Genomic DNA, 17,639 nt, shown 5'->3' on the forward strand with positions numbered 1-17,639 from the left:
TTTGCTATGTGATTTTTTGTCTCAAAACCCCCCACCCCAAAAAATAAAAGAAATATAAGAATTGCTATATGATTTTTGCTCCTCACTCCCGACATTACTAGCTTCTTTTGTCTGTGTGTCATTTGGATTTCTTTCCTGTTCTTTTCTATTTCTTAGTGAGTACTTTGGGCATTACAATTAACATTTTATACTTAGGAAACAGTTACTCTGATTTAATTAACAGCTTAGTTCCAATAAAATAAAACTGTCTTGTTCCTACACATCCGTGTCCTTCCCCTTAAAGTGGTTTTGCCATATGTGAGTTATAAAAAGAGGGAGTTAGCATTGTCAGGTAGTGGTTGGAGAGAACAGGAGCATTAGGGAAGAGACCAATATACATGCTGCATACACATTCCTAAGAGCCTACACCCATGGTTACTTGGGTGTAGTTACTCCTAAACTTGGTTTACACAGCTTTCCTTACTTTCCCTCGCATGACCACAAACTGCTTAAAACCTCTGATAATTCTTCCCTTCCCTTCAGCAGCCGTAAGACTACACTCTCACAATAACTAGATAGCTTTGGCAACAGTAAAAAAGAAAGATGGTCACACAGAGCAGTATAGAGGTATTTCTTATAAGAACAACTTGTTTCTTATACTTAAAAAATCCAAAAATATTTATTAAATATATACTTTAAAATATATAAAAATTATTACTCAAACATTGTAAAATACTCCCAGATATGCACTGGTTATATCACTAACAGTATGTTCATGTAAAACTGCTTTTAATTCTAAAACTAACAATTAACTTGATGTTACTCAGAATGTCATCAATCTTCACTGTGATCTGATCTGAAAGATCTGAAAGATCAATGTGATCTGATCTTGGACCAAGTTAAATTTTCTCTACCTTTCCATTTCAGCCATTGGTTTCTTGATGCCTTTAAAACCTGGTAAGATACTTTGACCTATTTCCCTATACTAAGAATGGGGTGTCAAGCTTCTGGTACAAAATTAAGAAGCAGCTGTGGCTAATGTTTTAATAAAAGCTTAATAACACCAGAAATGACTTTTCAGTAGTTAAGCACCTCCATCACATGTTTTAGAAAATAACAATAGCAATAATATGACAGATTGAAAGAGAATTAACCAGAGAAATGAGGTATCTTCAGCTACTATACTGATATAATAGTAAAATATACTTGAAGTACTTCTCATCCCAAAAACATTCTAATGCCCTTCATATGTACAAATCAAATCCTAAAATAACATGTAGCCAAAGATCTATGGCAATCTAATATACATGTCTCCATCTACAGACAATTTTCTACCATTCCTTTTCTCATGTTACAAAACAGGCAAGTAACAACTAGCTACTCCTTCAATCAGTTATATATTCCCAGAGCACCAATCTTTAGTCTCGCAGTTTATTTCTGCACAGAAAATTTAACACATCCCTTCTCCTCCAGGTGTTACTAGACCCTGTCTTCTGAGGCAAAATTTAATTCTGCTTTTCTCTAGACTGTCTCATCAAATCATTCATACTGTTAATATAGCACTCGTCACAACATATCATTAACTTTTCTCTATGTCATCAGCTAAAATGTTTGAGCTGAAACTAGCAAATAATACAACACAAATTAAAAATAAAACAAACTATACATACAAAATTATGACACTGATCTACAAACACACATATATACCCATTTTTACCTGGTAAAACTTGAATTTGAATCCAAGAATATGACACAGTGTTTGTGGTTCACACATACTCATGTAAGATTCTAATAAAGATATAAAGAAGTCATCATGTTCTGGCCTGCATTCAAACACTTCTAAAATGACATCCAAAACTCTATTGGGATCCAGATTGAAGCATCCTGGAACAGAAGAGTTACATATAAGTTCAAAAGTTATTACATCATTTCTGGTAAAGTCATCAACAATAAGATAAAAATACTTTTTAAAGATTTATTAATTTTATGTATATGAGTACACCGTAGCTGTACAGATGGCTGTGAGCCATCATGTGGCTGCTAGGAATTGAACTTAGGATGGCCCTGCTAGCTCTGGTCCCGCTCGCTCCAGATTAATTCACTGTAGCTGTCTTCAGACACACCAGAAGAAGGTGTCAGATCTGAGCTACCATATGGTTGCTAGGATCTGAACTCAGAACCTTCGGAAGAGCAGTCAGTGCTCTTATCCTCTGAGCCATCTTGCCAGCCCAGATAAAAATATTTCAATAACTTATTTTCAAAGTCTGTATCCCCTCCTTCAGAGGAAAATCTTCAAGAACATTTTTTTAAAGCTACATATTTTATAGATGAAAATAAAAATAACCAGAGAAATAAGGTACCTGTAATAGTTTAAAGAAGTCACACTGAAGGTTTAAAACATTTTAACTTTAGATTTCTATATAATAGTTAAACTCTAAACAATCAGCAAGCTTCAATATTCAAAGTTTTTTTTTTCCGAATGATAACTGTGGTAGAACTTAGCCACTCTTGTGTTTAAGCATCCTAAAAGGCTTTTGTTATCCTACTTCTTGACTACCAGTAAAATTAAGCAAACAGAGATGGAGAGAGAGGGGAAGGGAGGGAGAGAGAGATCTTTATGCCTTTGCAGAAAGAGAAAATCATTCCAGAATAGAACATGTGGAAAACCAAGTGACAGACCTGAAATAGCCATGAACTTATTCCTCCATTTCACTTTGTACATAGCTATCCAATGCACTAAATGTCATGACCTTGTGATACACAATTAAGACACTGCCTCTTCTACCCTTAAGGAGAGTCCATGCCTTTCATTGAAGAAATTATACGGAAAGTAACTGGAGTTTATCCAAAGATAGACAAATAGTATATTACAGCAAATACAACCAGATACAAGCAAGAAATATGATTAAGTTTACAATGATTATTGTAAAAATGAAGCCAAACTGATTTTTTAAAGACTTATTTATTCATTTATATGTATGAGTGCACTGTCACTGTCTTCAGATACACTTTAAGAGGCCATCAAATCCCGTTACAGATAGTAGTGAGCCACCATGTGGTTGCTGGGATTTAAACTCAGGACCTCTAAAAGAGCAGTCAGTCTTAACTGCTGAGCCATTTCTCTAGACCCCAAACTGAAATTCTTAACATGGAAATAAGAGACCAAGGTAATACTGCAATGAATACTAGGAGAGTTGTCTATGTGTAAACGTAGGAAAAAATTAAACAAAATTACAGATTCAATAATCATGTTGCTGGTAGGATAGACCTTAGAAGACAGAGGAATTGTGTTTTTTAATTTAAAAATAACAATAGGATACAATAAAAATAACAATAGTAAGGCTGTAGAAACAGCTTAAGAGAAAGAGTGCCTTATTAGGATACATAAGGTACTGAGTTCAACCTCTAGAATGAAAGCACATGAAGATATACACACATGCACACACCTCTCCAAAATACAAAGAAAGAAACAAGCTAAATAATATACAATAACAATTTCTCAGAAATATTACTTATAAAAAGAAAACATAGTAAAACACATCTTGAAGGGAGAATCACTGGATCAAGATTCAGAAAATATACTTAAAAGCATGATTAACCTGAAAAAATGTAAAAGGTATGGTTGAGGACACTAATAACTATCTTCATTTGCATAGTAGGAGGTAGAAACTTCAAATACATAGTCAACTGCAGATGTCTCTTGACTAGTCCAGCCTTGATATGTGGATTGTGACTAATCTTCTTGCACCTTATTATGCCATGTTTGGATGCTACCATTGGGAAGCCTGCTCTTTTCTGAAGGGAAACAAATGAGCAGTGGATCTGGGAGAGAGCGGGGGTAGGACGGGGACTGGGAGGAGTGGAGGGAGAGGAAGCTCCAATTGGGATGTATTATATGAAATAATGGATGGATGTTTGGAGATAGATATGGGATGCATTGTATAAAAAAATGAATGAATGAATGAATAAAAGGAAGAAAAAACTGTCTAGGATGACATTGCATGTACCTTTAACCCGATCACTTGGGAGGCAGAGGCAGGTAGATCTCTGAGTTCAAGGCCAGCCTGGTCTACAGAGCTAGTTCCAGGATAGTCAGGGCTACACAGAGAAAACAATTTTTATTATTATTATTATTGTTATTGTTATTATTAATTAGTGGTGGTGGTGGTGGTGGTGGTGGTGGTGGTGGAGGTTGTAGTACTGTGACTATAGTAGTAAGAAAAGGTTTAGGAGACAGAAAAAGCCAACTGGCTTTCCTTTCAAAGAGATTTTCTAAAAAGTTGATATAGTGACAATATGACTCTGGAGTGAATAAATTTTATATTCAGATTATACCAAGCACTCTCAAAATAATGTAGTCAAAGGAGTTGAATGTCCTCAAACCTTTCAAAGAATTGTTTGGCTTGACATTTAATTTTCTTTTTAGTATTTCTCTGGTCACATTACAAGCAACTAAAAGAACCCATGAGATTAGAAGAGAAAAGGCTCTCATCCTACTTTTCTACACCAAATCTTCAAGCTTAGATACCAACAAACAAAACTGTGGTAAGACATCAGACTGAAAACACCTTCTGGATGACCCAGGTAAAGAGATGAGTGTAAAAAGAATACACTGCTCCAAAGCAAAAAAGCAGAAAGCTTTGGAAATTCAACAGCCCTCACTAAACAGCTACATATTATCATGGGGAAAAAAAAAACAGGTAACAAATTGAAAAGAAGCCAAGTCAAACACACACACAGATATAGCCACATGGTTCATTAGTAAGGTTAGGGAAAGCAGAAGCCCCATTCAAAAGGTAAGATAGGCCACCCTGCTCAAAAGAAACTGGCAGGCCTACTTTGGGACAAGCCTACAGACCTCAAAAGCCTCAAATCCCAAGGCATATTTTGAGTAAAGTGATTCCTCCACAAAATAGCAGATTCATCCAAAGCAACAGGCAAAAGTGACTCCTCCACTGCAATAGGCAGAAGTCCCATTTTGACAGTTTGTGACTCAGAGTGCAGTGACCCAGCATCATCCTCAGAATTTATCTTTTGCTTAAAACTGGGATATACCAGGTGCCTGAAAACAGGGGATCACAATTATGGGAATGCAAACTCTAGGTGCCACAGAACTAGAGCAATAAACAACCAAGGTAGGTGTCATTGTTTGCTTGCTTCTTTTTGTTCTGTTTTCCCTAACAGAAATTATGTCAGTTAAACTACACCATAGATCAAGTGGAGGTAACAGACATCTACAGAATATTCTATCAAACAGATACAGAATACACATTCTTATAAGCAATCAATGAAGCCTACTAGAAATACAACATAAAACAAATCTTCATACACACAAAAGAACTGAAGTAAGTTCTTTTATCAGATCATAGTGAAACAAAACAAGCACCTGATAGTAAAAGAATTTACACAAATCACAAATACTTGCACAATGAACAATATACTCATGGATAACTAAAATGAGCCACTGAATAAATCAGAAAAAAAATAAAAAGTGAAAAGTAAAAAGCACAACTTATCAGAAGTTATGAGACATAGCTCAAGCAGTTTTAAGAGAAAAGATTAAAACTGGATATTTACATTTTTTAAATCAGCGAGCTTTCAAATAAATACCCTTATGATACACTCCCAATGTTGTACGGGGGGAAAAAAAAAAAGAACAAGACAACTCACAAACACAGTAGGTGGCAAAAAAAAAAATACTAAAGATGGAAGCAGAAAATAATCAAATGGAGACTAAATGAATAATAAATACAGAATCAACAAATCAAGAAAATGATGTTTTGAAATGAGGATGATTAACACCCTAATGAAACAAACCAAAGAAAGAAAAGGCCCAGATCAGTAAAATAGAAAGGAAAAGGGGAATTTTACAGCAAATTCCAATAAAATTCAGATGAGCATTAAGAAATACTCTCAAAACTTATATTTAACAGTGGAAATTCTAAAGGAAAAATTCCTAAACACATAAGATATAAATCCATCAAAATTAAATCAAGAAGATATAAACAATTTAAATAGATACATAATAGCAATGAGCTTGAAACAAAAAAGCACCTCTCCAAAAAGAAAAGCCACAACTGAAAAGAGTAACTCCCAAATGTTACCAATCATTTAAGGAAATGCTAATATGGATACAGTTCCACAAAACCAAAAGGGAAGAAAAGATATCAAACCCATCCTATAAAACCAACATTATTCTGATAGAAATACGAGATCAGAACACAACAACAAATAAAAAGAACCGATCAATTTCCCTGAAAAACATAAGGTAGAAAAATCTGTCCAAAAACATATATACAAACCAAATTCAAGAACACATCCCAGCACACAGGAGGCAGAGGCAAGCCAATCTCTAGGAGACTGAGGCCAGCCTGATCTACAGAGCAAGTACCAAGCAGCAGTAAGACTCTGTCTCACAACAAAAATTAAAACTTCATGATAGAAATACAAAAGGTCTCAAGTGCAAAGCAGTCCTTATCATAAAAAATAATGCTGGTAATAACATAAGTACCTGATCTTAAATTACACTACAGAACCACACTGACAAATACTGTATACACACAAATAAACTGGATGATCCAGAAATAAAACACAGCAATGTAATTTTTGACAAGGTTGCCAGAAATATATATTGAAAAAGAAATAGCCTTTTCAACAAATAGTGCCTGGGAAACAGTATATCAACATGGAGAAGAATGTAGACCCACATCTCTTCTCCTCCTCCTCCACAAAAATACCCCCAATGGATCAATAACCTTAACGTAAGACCTGAAAATTGAAATGCTAGAGGAAAATACTTCACAATTTAGGCATAAACAAGGACTTTCTGTAAAAGACTCCAATGGCACAGGAAATGATCCCTAGAATTGACAGATGGAATTACATGAAATGTAAAAGATTCTGCAGCACAGCAAATTAAATGATCACCATAGTGAAAAGGCAGTCTACATACAGAACAGGAGGCAGGGACGGGGGGAAACTTTGCCAACTACATATCAAATGAGAGATGTATAAAGTGTAATACTACACTTTAAAGAACTACAACAATTAAAAAGACTCCAAAAAAAAAAAAAATTCAAGAAGATGAAGCAAGAGAATCAAGGTTTCAGGCACGGCTGAGTGACATGGAAGACCCTGTCTCAAAAACAAAACAAAAACAAAAATGAAAGAAGAAATAGTGTTGAACACCGACTTAGATAAAACTATTGCAATCATTTTTATTGTCTATATTTAAGATATTGAAAATAATGTTTGGTTTGTTTGTTTGTTTAGGACAGACAGGTATACTTTTTCTTTGATTTTTAAAATATACATTATATCTGCCACCTTGACATAAAATTCCCTTGAAAGGATCTATGTATTAGTAGTCTACTAATCATTTTTCATCCCTACTTGTTCAGATTTACTGTCACACTTTAGACAGCAATCATCACCATACAATCCTAGCAGCTCTGCTTCTGTGCTTACTTACATAGTAATAAACAACACAGGCTAAACATTTACATGTACTTTCATCTGCCAGAATCTTAAAGGGTGAAAAGTGAGGATTTCTCCAGATCGGTGCATCTGAGTACAGCTGTACCCAGCGTGCACACCTTCCAAACTAGGTATCAGTTTCTCACAATGGCTGATGAACATCAGAGCTAAGATAGTTTTGTATGAAGTATTACCTATCTAGACTGCACATTAAGAGAAAGCAGTGGAAATAAACATGGAGAAACCTATCCAAAGATGTCATAAAAACCAGGATGCTGTAAAGCTGAAGCATTTCCCTCAGATGAGACAAGACCTAAATGGACTTGCATTGAGAATGTATACAATTAATTGGAATATTGAAAAAATATTAAATGAAATTAAATTCTTAACCTCAATTTCTACATAAAAAGTTCCTTTCTCGACAAACCAGAGGGAACAAAAGGTTATCTAGCCAGAAAGAGATATTGAGTCAGGGAGTTGAGCTTTCTAAATTTTTCCATATCAGAAAAGAGACTAAAAATCATTACAGACACTAGAAATGGGCAGAATATTCATTAACTTTCCATTTAGTTATTTATTTAGCACCAACCAAACCCTAAGAATTGAGTACTAAACAAAGCAAACAAAAAACATTGTCCTCACAGAGCTGATAGAAGAGACATAAAACTCAGTGTCTAAATTTGTTCCAAGACTGCCTTAAGGATGCCAAAATCAACAGATGCTATAGTCTCTTATAAAATGGAACAAGATGTACATATAATTGATATATATGATCTTACATACTTTGTATCACAAAAAGATTAGTTATAATAACTAATGCAACATAAATACTCATAACAGATTCTTCCATGGATATTTTCAACCTTGTAGAAACACAGAATCAACTATACTCAATATGGCATTAAGTGTTAATGAGGAAAATCCAAGAAAACTAAGGAGTGCTGAAAGTGGTGACCAGGAAAGCCTTAAGAAGATGCTACCTGAGTCTATCTGCTCTACCACACTTTACAGGATGCCAGATGGGTTAGAATAAATGCAGACCAAGAAATCAAATTGTTTTAATTATAGATTATCCACATGGATCATAAAGCTGAAGTGAAGATGCCTCACACTGGTCAACAGAGATAATAACCTCTAGTCTAGGAGAGCAAAGTTGAAGGTGAGAGGAGTATACAATTTCCAGTTACATAAAAGCATACCTTTAAGAAGTCTTTGAAATGCTCCCAAAATAACAAAAGCATAAAAAAGGTAAGAACCCAGAAAGGAATTTAAAACAAAAAACAAAACAAGCAAACAAAAAAACAAGAAAAGGAGACATGCACATAAAAGGAGATAAAGTGAAAACAAATGTTGGGAGGGTCTCCATAACATGAGATCTTAAGAGAGAGGAACACTGTCTTAAGTAAGGACATGACACAGTACAAAGAAGAAAAAAAAAAGTTCAGTATGGCAGTACTGACAAGCTTCACAGGCTAGATAAAAGAAGGTAAACTCTGCAGGAAAAAAAAAAAGCACAGTCTGTTCTAAAAGAAAAGAAATCTGTACTAGAGGGATTTTAAAAACAGGTCCCTGACATAGTCAAGGCCATAGAAGACAGCAAGACTCCTCCAGGGCTAGAGGCTCACTCACCTGATGTTCAATCACCGTAGAAGTACAAAAGAAACTAGATCAACTACCAAAACCTGACGTCAAAGAAAAAGGTAAATTTAAACTGAATGCAGCCTTAGCTTGTACATTGGGAGTCACCAAAAGCCAAGCCAAAGAAAAAGGAAGACTGAAATAAACACAGCTTTATTTGAATGCCTACACAAAGCATTAGGAGAAGGAAGTAAGGATACAGCCAAACTTATGTTCCTTAGTCATAACTTACAACAGAAGTTTGGCTGAATCCTATTCCCTTCTCCTAATGCTTTGTGTAGGCATTTAAATAAAGTAACCAAGAAGGGGATATCATTTGAGATGTAAATGAATGGAATGATTTAGGAAAAAAAAAACAAGCTGATGGTAAATGGCAGCTACATTGTAACCAATAAGGTAGAAAATATTCTTCCTGGGAATCACAAAAAGCATGATTTTACACAATTCCAAAATATCCCCTCAGTAGAACACTACCTACTAAATAATACCAGGAATTCTTGCCAATCTTCGAAAACCAGGGCTTGCCCTATTCGTTTCTCCTGTCTATAAATATCAGCTACACTCTTCAAATGCTCAAGACAAAAGTAATGTGACAGAAATACTATTTTAAAACTAGAGAGAACATTTTTTCTGCTATATTTTTGCAACTTCTGCTACTTTCAGAAATAAAGATAAAATGTGTTATCAAAGTCGTAAATTGTATTTGTAAAATCAAGTTCAAAAAGACTATATATTAGGTTTCAAGACTTCTCCATACATTTATTAAAGTTTTCTTAATTCTACCCTCTATAAAAATGTCTGGGATAGCTGGGCAGCGGTGGCGCACACCATTAATCCCAGCACTTGGGAGACAGAGGCAGGTGGATTTCTGAGTTCGAGGCCAGCCTGGTCTACAAGAGAGTTCCAGGACAGTCAGGACAACACAGAGAAACCCTGTCACCAAAAACCAAAAAGAAAAAAAAGTCTGATACATAGTTAAAATTTACAGACAGAAGAATTAGAGAGATCATTAGAATATACATACAGGTAACAATGACAAAACTATTTTTCATAAAGATCATGATAAATTTTATAAATACTTATAAATACTCAAATTAAAAGTTCTCTAATCCCAGGTGTGGAGTTGTTTTGTTTCCTTTGTCCGCAAACTCACTATACAGCTGAGGGAGACTCATCTTTTTCTTTATGGATATCTTCTAAAAGTTAAAAATAAAGCTTGTCTTAATAACATATACTATAAAGACACAGGTATGGCTTACCTATTAAAGATTTGATATTTTCTAATATTAAATCACTAGTAATATTTCCAGATAAATCTTGCCCCAGTTCAGCAATCAGCTTCGCATAACCTTCGTTTTCTTCTCTTAATAAATTGAATTTTTGCTGCTTATAACTGAAATCAGAAATATCATTAAAAGGATAAAATTAATTTCAATTATCAAACTTGCACAACGTAGTATACTCTCACTGAATATCACTAACTTAAAACAATCATGAGAATGGCTATTAGTTTTAACCTTTTGTGTACCTTTTAGTATAAAAAGCATAATTAGTTAACAAGAGAACACACCAACATACCAATATTTCTACCATTATGAATATGCTCTGAATATAGCTATGGTTATAAAACATTTAATGCTAGTAACCAGAGCATTTAATATAGGTCTGGAGATATAGCTCAGTAGTTTAAATGTACTTGCTATTCTTCTAGAGGACTCAAGTTCACTTCCCAGCGTTTATATACTTCCCTGTAACTCTAGCTCCAGGGAGAATCTAATACCTCTGGTCTCTGAAGGCACCTTCACATTACCACACACACACACACACACACACACACACACACACAGATTCATGTATGCATGATTATACACAAACACATCATTTAAAATAAGTCGTCTTAAAAAGTTTGTTATCTCAAACTCAAACAAGGATAGCTCACTGAAAACTCAATTTAAGTGTTCTACAAAAAAAAAAAGCTAACCACAAACAAAAATGTAGCCTTCAAAGAGCCTTTGGAAACTGCTACTATATAAAATGAAAAATGAACATTCAGATAATTGATCTGTAACATAAACCACATATACTTACAAGAGTTTTGTCTTGATTTTGACTGACTTTTGGTTGAACTGCTGTGACTGTTTGATAAGCCCTAATGATTCCAAAGTTTCTGGATCCAATCGTTCCTTCAAAACTGTGTCTGAAACTAAATACTGCATTAAAAAATATTAAAGACCATTTATTCTTTAGCATTCCAACTATGTACACACAATCTTAAATATATTCAAAATAATCTTTCCAATGTAAGAATACAAAATCTTTATCAGCCTAGAATTTCAATTCTACAAAATGACCCTCCAAATGCAGAAAAATCAATTATATAGCTCTTTCAAAAATTACTTTGAAATTACATGTTTGCTATCCACAGCTTAGAGTAAAACTACAGATTAAATCTCCTTACATTGAGCCTATCTTAACTCAACTTTCACTTACCACAGTACTTCAGCATTCTACGTTTTCTACAGTAAGCCAAACTGTAATATAAGAAAGGCAAGGACATTCTTCTATGTCCTAGTAATGGTATTTTTCCTTGGCTCTAATTTTATGAACATGAAGTGGCTTACTGGATAATTGTGACTTCTATTTTTTGTGGAGAAGGATTGTTGCTGTTTGTTTAAGACAGTGTCTCATGTATACCAGGCTGTCTTTGAACTCATTGTAGTTAAGGATGATCTTGAACTTCTGATCCTGTCTCCACCTCCCAAGTGTTGAGACTACAAAGCAAGTGTCACCATGCCCGGATTGTAGGGTGCTGGGGATAGAACCCACGGTTTCATGTATGCTAGGCAAGATGCTAAACCACATCCTCAGCACAACTTGTATTTATTCTTTTTAAACTATCTTCATCATTTCATCCCTAATAAAGTCTACAAAAAAATCAGTTTTAAGAACAACCTACAATAAATTCTACTTACATCATAGTTGCTTAAAATTTCTCCATTTGGAACTGACTGGGTCAGAAATATCACTGAGGGTTTTTATAGGTATAAATTAAATAATTTAGAATTAATGATTATTTCACAGAAATTGCATACCAAATTTCACAAGACATTCCATTTCAAGATCTAAATCTCACCTTATCATGAAGTAAACTGAATGTCACTATCTTCCTTCATTTAAAATTATGAACTATGATTATACTTATTCAATGCAAAATTGAGAAGGGAGAAATATATTTTAAAACTTACCAAACATGCTAATACCAATTGTGTAAAATAGTCTCTCTTGCTTTTTTCTTCTAAACAATTTGTCTCAATATCTATAATGGGAAGAAAAGAGATAAAAAGTTCATTTTTCTATACTTTTCCCTACTAAAAGATTCATCTTCTTTAAAACTTACTTTAAAATGCCTGTTTCTGTGTCAGGTGTGGTAGTGCACAGCTGTAAGTAATCTCAGCATCCAGGAGCAGAGGGCATAAGGTTCACAAGCTAAAGCTCAACCTTGTCACAGTATGAGCTCCAGGTCAGACCAGGTACAAAGAAATACCTTGTCTCAAAAATAAATATAATTAATTAAAACTAACTCTTTCTGAATCTGGAAAAACTATAAACTAATAATATATCTTTCATACACTCATAAAACTTTAATTTCTCTTAATACTGATGACTGACCTTGTAACCTGTAACATGCATCCATAAATAAGTTTGTATCACAGAAAACACTAAAAACAAAATTTCAGAAATAAAAGTACTATTTTCAAAGTGGAAAAATTCTAACAAAGTTTACATGACCACTTGTCAGAGGTGCCAAAATAGAGACTCATTCCATAATGGCCAAGTTGAACTGAGAAACAAGAAAAATCTCTTCCACATTAGTTGGGCTTTGTGGTACACAACTGTAATCAAACCCTCAGAAGGCTGAAGCAGAAGGATCATGAGTTCAAGACTAGCCTGGACTAAATAGTCAGTAAAATGCTATGTCATAGCAACAACAGCAAAAGGGCCTATTTTTGTTGGTGGTTGGTTGTTTTGTCTCCCAAGCCCTTTTTAAGTGGTTATATATATGCACTGTGAATACTCAGTAGTGTGGTCTTAACATTGGCATATATGCAGGCCAGAGGATGATTGATGTTGGGTGTCTTCCTCAATTGTTCTCCACTTTATTGAGGCAGAGTCTCTCTCACTGAACTCAAAGTTTGCCAATTTAGCCTCTTTGCCGATCTTTGCCTCTTACACTTGGATAACAGGCAAGCCATAGTGGTCCCTTTCCCCCTTTTGAAGACAGAGTCTCACTACATAATACAGATGGCCTCACACTCAAAGATCTGCCTGCCTCTACCTCCCTAGCACTAGGACTAGAGCCCTGTCAGCACCAAATGGCCCTTACCCTGCTTTCTTGTGGGTGATAGGGATCCAAACCCTGATCCTCATGCTTTTAGCAAAGGCTTTATCCACTAAGCCAGCTTCTCAGTCTTGGGGGTGTTGTTGTTGTTGTTGTTAACAAAAAGGTCTCATTATGTAGCACAGGCTTATCTTCAACTTGCTATGAACTTTGGACTGACCTTCAAATCACAGCAATTCTCTTTTCTCAGTTTCTATATTCTAACCTTAAGAGTCAATTACCAATGAAGTTGAGAAGTCTAATGCCACCAAGTCTATGAAAAGTCAGTATTAAAAGGTGTATTTAAAATGCTATTTTGACTAATTCTAGTCACTAAATAAAAATACTCAATATTGGCATTCTATTCCTACTGAAAAATAGACTTCCCTCGGTTTTAGAAAATTGTTCAGAAAACTTATCCAAGCTTAGATCTGAGGTGTGGAAAAATGAAACAATTAATGCAAAATGCCAAACATCAAAATTTTCAAATAAGATTAGCAGAACTATACTGATTTTTTCCCTACGAGACCGAGTTTCTTGCAGCCAAATCATTAAATAGCCAAGATGATCTTAAAGTTTTGATCCTCTTGCTTTTACCTATCAAGTGCTTAGAAATATTTATTTTTAAAGTCAACTGGTAATTTAGACTGTACAAAACACCATCAGTCTTATTGAAGTAATGACAAGTACCTCTAAGTAGATCTTCCAAAATAACATAACTTTACCAGTTTTACATTAGTTTACATTCTACTGTCAACAGGAAAAATCAAAAGAGAAGGAGATTTATCATCAAACACAACTCTTAGCATCAAATGTTTTCCTGGCCCTTCTCTAGTCCTTCTTGACAACTGCCACTTGCCCATATCCTAGCCACTGTAGCACAAAGTTAGCAGAAGTACATTAAGAAAATTTTAGGGGCTATAGTGGTACAAGCACTTGCTTAGAATCTGTGAGATCATGGGTTCTATATACTACAGCACACAGGAAAAAAATAAAACAGAAAATTCAGGGTATAATTTATGCAATATAACTTACAATACAATTTCAACTTTTTTCCCCTAACATGGGGCTTCATAATGCATCCCTAGTAAGTCTGGACCTTACTACGTAGACCAGGCTGATGACCTCAAGCTCATAGAGATCCACCTACCTCTGCCTCCACAATGCTGGGACTACAAGCATATAACCACAAGCCCAGTTAATCTCTACTTTTTAATGGTGTTTTCTCTAAGACTTAATTGATCTCATTAATTTTTCCAGGGGTTCCCAGTGATCACTGAGTCCTAAAGTTGTTAAGATGACATCACTAAGGTCCTTAAGTTCAGGCACATGGTGCTCAAGTTCTCTTGACCTGATTAAGGTACTATTCTCTCAGCTTGTGATTATGGTAATACTACTGGACCTCAGGAAATCAGTTAGCCTGTCTCAACACTCAGTTTAGTAGTTATCCCAACAATTATATTTTCTCTATTTTCATTATTATTTTCCTTCTACATCACCAACCAACTGGACCACCTCTAAGATCTCATCAGTACATCATGTTACTTCAGAATCGGCCTCTCAAGTTACTCAGGTTCCCTCACCCTCATGTGATTAGTCTTTTTAAAAGGTGTCTTAACCTGAAAAGTATAGGAAAATATTGTCTCATTAGTCTTAACACACTAAAAAGACAACTTGATATAGTAAAAAGATCATAGGCTCTGGAGACAAAGGGACTGAAGTTTAAAGGCTGCCTTACTAGCTACATTGCCTTGAAAGAAAAATAACCATCTCGCTAAACCTCATTTTGCCAACCTGCATACCTACCATACAGTTGTTATTAAGATTAAGATAAGATGAAAAGCTTTAACATGATGCCTAAAATATGAAAGGTATTCAAAAAATAGCACCTATGCCATAAGATTATTAGTATCTCATCATCATTATTACACATAACTCTCATTCTTTTTAAAGATTAATTTTATGTGCATAAATTTAACTGCGTGTATGTATATAGACCTAAGGATGAGGAACTGCCATGTGGGTGCTGGGAACTAAATCTCTGTTCTCTGCAAGAGCAGCAAGTGCTACTAACTACTGAGCCATCTTCCCAGCCAGCTAGATCACATTCTTTTTTTTTAGGATTTACTAATTTATTATGTCTACAGTATTCTCTCTGCAGGTATGCCTGCACATCAAAAGAAAGCATCAGATCTCATTATAGATGATTGTGAGCTGCCATCTGGTTGCTGGGAATTTGAACTTAGGACTTCTGGAAGAACAGCCTCTACTCTTTTAAGCTCTGGGCCATATCTAGAGCCCTAGATCCCATTCTTTTTTTTTTTTAAAGATTTATTTTATTTATTTTATGTGTATAAGTACACTGTAGCTGTACAGATGGTCGTGAACTATCATGTGTGTGGCTTCTGGGAATTGAATTTACGACCTCTGCCGGCCAGGCTCACTCCGGCCTAATTCACTGTAGCTGTCTTCAGGCACACCAGAAGAGGGTGTCCGATCTCATTATGGGTGGTTGTGAGTCACCATGTGGTTGCTGGGATCCGAACTCAGGACCTTTGGAAGAACAGTCAGTACTCTTACCCGCTGAGCCATCTCGCCAGCCCTAGATCCCATTCTTAATCCTAATTTCTCTACTTGTTCTGGAGTCACCTTTGTATCATTTTTTTTCCTGCCAAGAGTGAGTATGCATGAGGGGGCAGATGAAGGATAGTCTTATCCAAGTATGGGATTGTAGTCATGCCTGTAATGGGTTGGGTAGTAACGGAATAAATTTCCCCCAAAGTAACCAAATTATCATCAACATGAGTCCATGTTACAGTAAAATGCAATGACCTATAGAAATATTCACCTGTCTAAAAAAATGAAGGAAAGCTATATTTTAACAAAATAAGTCAATTTAAGAAAAACTACTAGATTTGAAGAATCGAAGAGAGTGAAAAGGCTAGTAAGTGATGAGTTGTAAAGAAAGACGACACTACTAAGGCACAACATCTTTCAAAAATAGCTCCTAGAAATTGGTTTCCTAAACACAAAATTTGTGGAAAAAGACAATTGTTTTTACATTGGAATATGTTTTATATTAAATATATTTGTTAGTATCATTTTCAAATATATAGTATCTTTTTTCATTTTGTAGAAACCAATCAATTAAATACATGAAGATGTACTTTATCATTCAAACCAGGACAGTTTGGTGTAAAAGATTATTATCGATTTTATTTATCTATTAGTTTTTTAAATTTTATTTACCTATCAATGATTTTTGCCAGGTGCGGGAAAATTAGGACACATGGACAACTCATTAGTGGTCTATCTTTCACATTTATCACTCACATATATTTTAACCTGTGACCCTCAGACCTTGCCTTGCCACAAATAGCCACACCTCTCCCAACCTCCTGCTAATAGCCACGCCTCTCTCCAAGTTCCTGTTACGCTGAAGTCCCGCCTCCAGAGACTGAAGATGAAGATGCTGATTCAGCCAAGAGTTGCTGAAGGACTTGGGGGAGGGGTTTTGCTCTATCTACCTGCTTGCTTGTAACAAAGAGAGTTCAATAATGATGGAGGACTGAAAGCACACCATGTCTCGGTCTCGTTTTTTTAAACCCCTTCCTGCATTCCAGTTCCCTTAATTTTTCAGGCTGTGACTCTCATTCCAGAAGACTCGTTCAAGTGTGGCTGCAGGCAGCCACATTAACCTGTTCCCAAAATTACCACTGTTCTGAAACTTGAATCATTCTCAAAAAACATACATAGGAATTCATATTAGCTAAGAACAAACTCTAGATACTCAGTGAGCCATTTAAGTAACTCATCCTGGGAATTAAGAGTAATAAACTAAAGTAACTCCAACTTGACAAACCCTTAAAGGACAAGGTTTGTTTTAAAGGTAATATAATGTCTAGCAATGTTATCTGTTAGGAATTAAAGTTACAGAAAGCACAAAACTGATGGGGAAAGCCATGCTCAGTTATTTAATCAATAGCTAAAATTAGACAAATAATTTTATAAAACATATTATTTGTAAATCCATGTTTTCCTCAGAGACACTACCTTTAACTAGAAATCAAAGAAGTATTCTTTTTTTGAGAAAAAAAATCTTATATGAATTCTTATTCTGGATAAATACAACACCAATTTCTTCTTCTTGTTGTTGTTTTTTTTTTTT

At 35.1% G+C, this 17,639-nt stretch overlaps 1 protein-coding gene across 1 annotated transcript in view; it reads right to left on the reverse strand.

Annotated features, from left to right (window-relative positions):
- The window catches only part of Thoc2 (THO complex 2), a 119,047-nt gene that overhangs the window by 67,625 nt on the left and 33,783 nt on the right, over positions 1 to 17,639 (reverse strand). Inside the window, exons 6-9 of the mRNA XM_031372621.1 lie at positions 12,339 to 12,409; positions 11,182 to 11,303; positions 10,353 to 10,486; positions 1,697 to 1,863 (exon numbers count right to left, since the gene is read on the reverse strand). Of these exons, the coding sequence (XP_031228481.1) occupies positions 1,697 to 1,863; positions 10,353 to 10,486; positions 11,182 to 11,303; positions 12,339 to 12,409 (494 nt within the window). The remainder of the gene's footprint in view (positions 1 to 1,696; positions 1,864 to 10,352; positions 10,487 to 11,181; positions 11,304 to 12,338; positions 12,410 to 17,639) is intronic.

This window comes from Mastomys coucha, chromosome X (assembly GCF_008632895.1).
Source record: "Mastomys coucha isolate ucsf_1 chromosome X, UCSF_Mcou_1, whole genome shotgun sequence".
Lineage (NCBI taxonomy): Eukaryota > Metazoa > Chordata > Mammalia > Rodentia > Muridae > Mastomys > Mastomys coucha.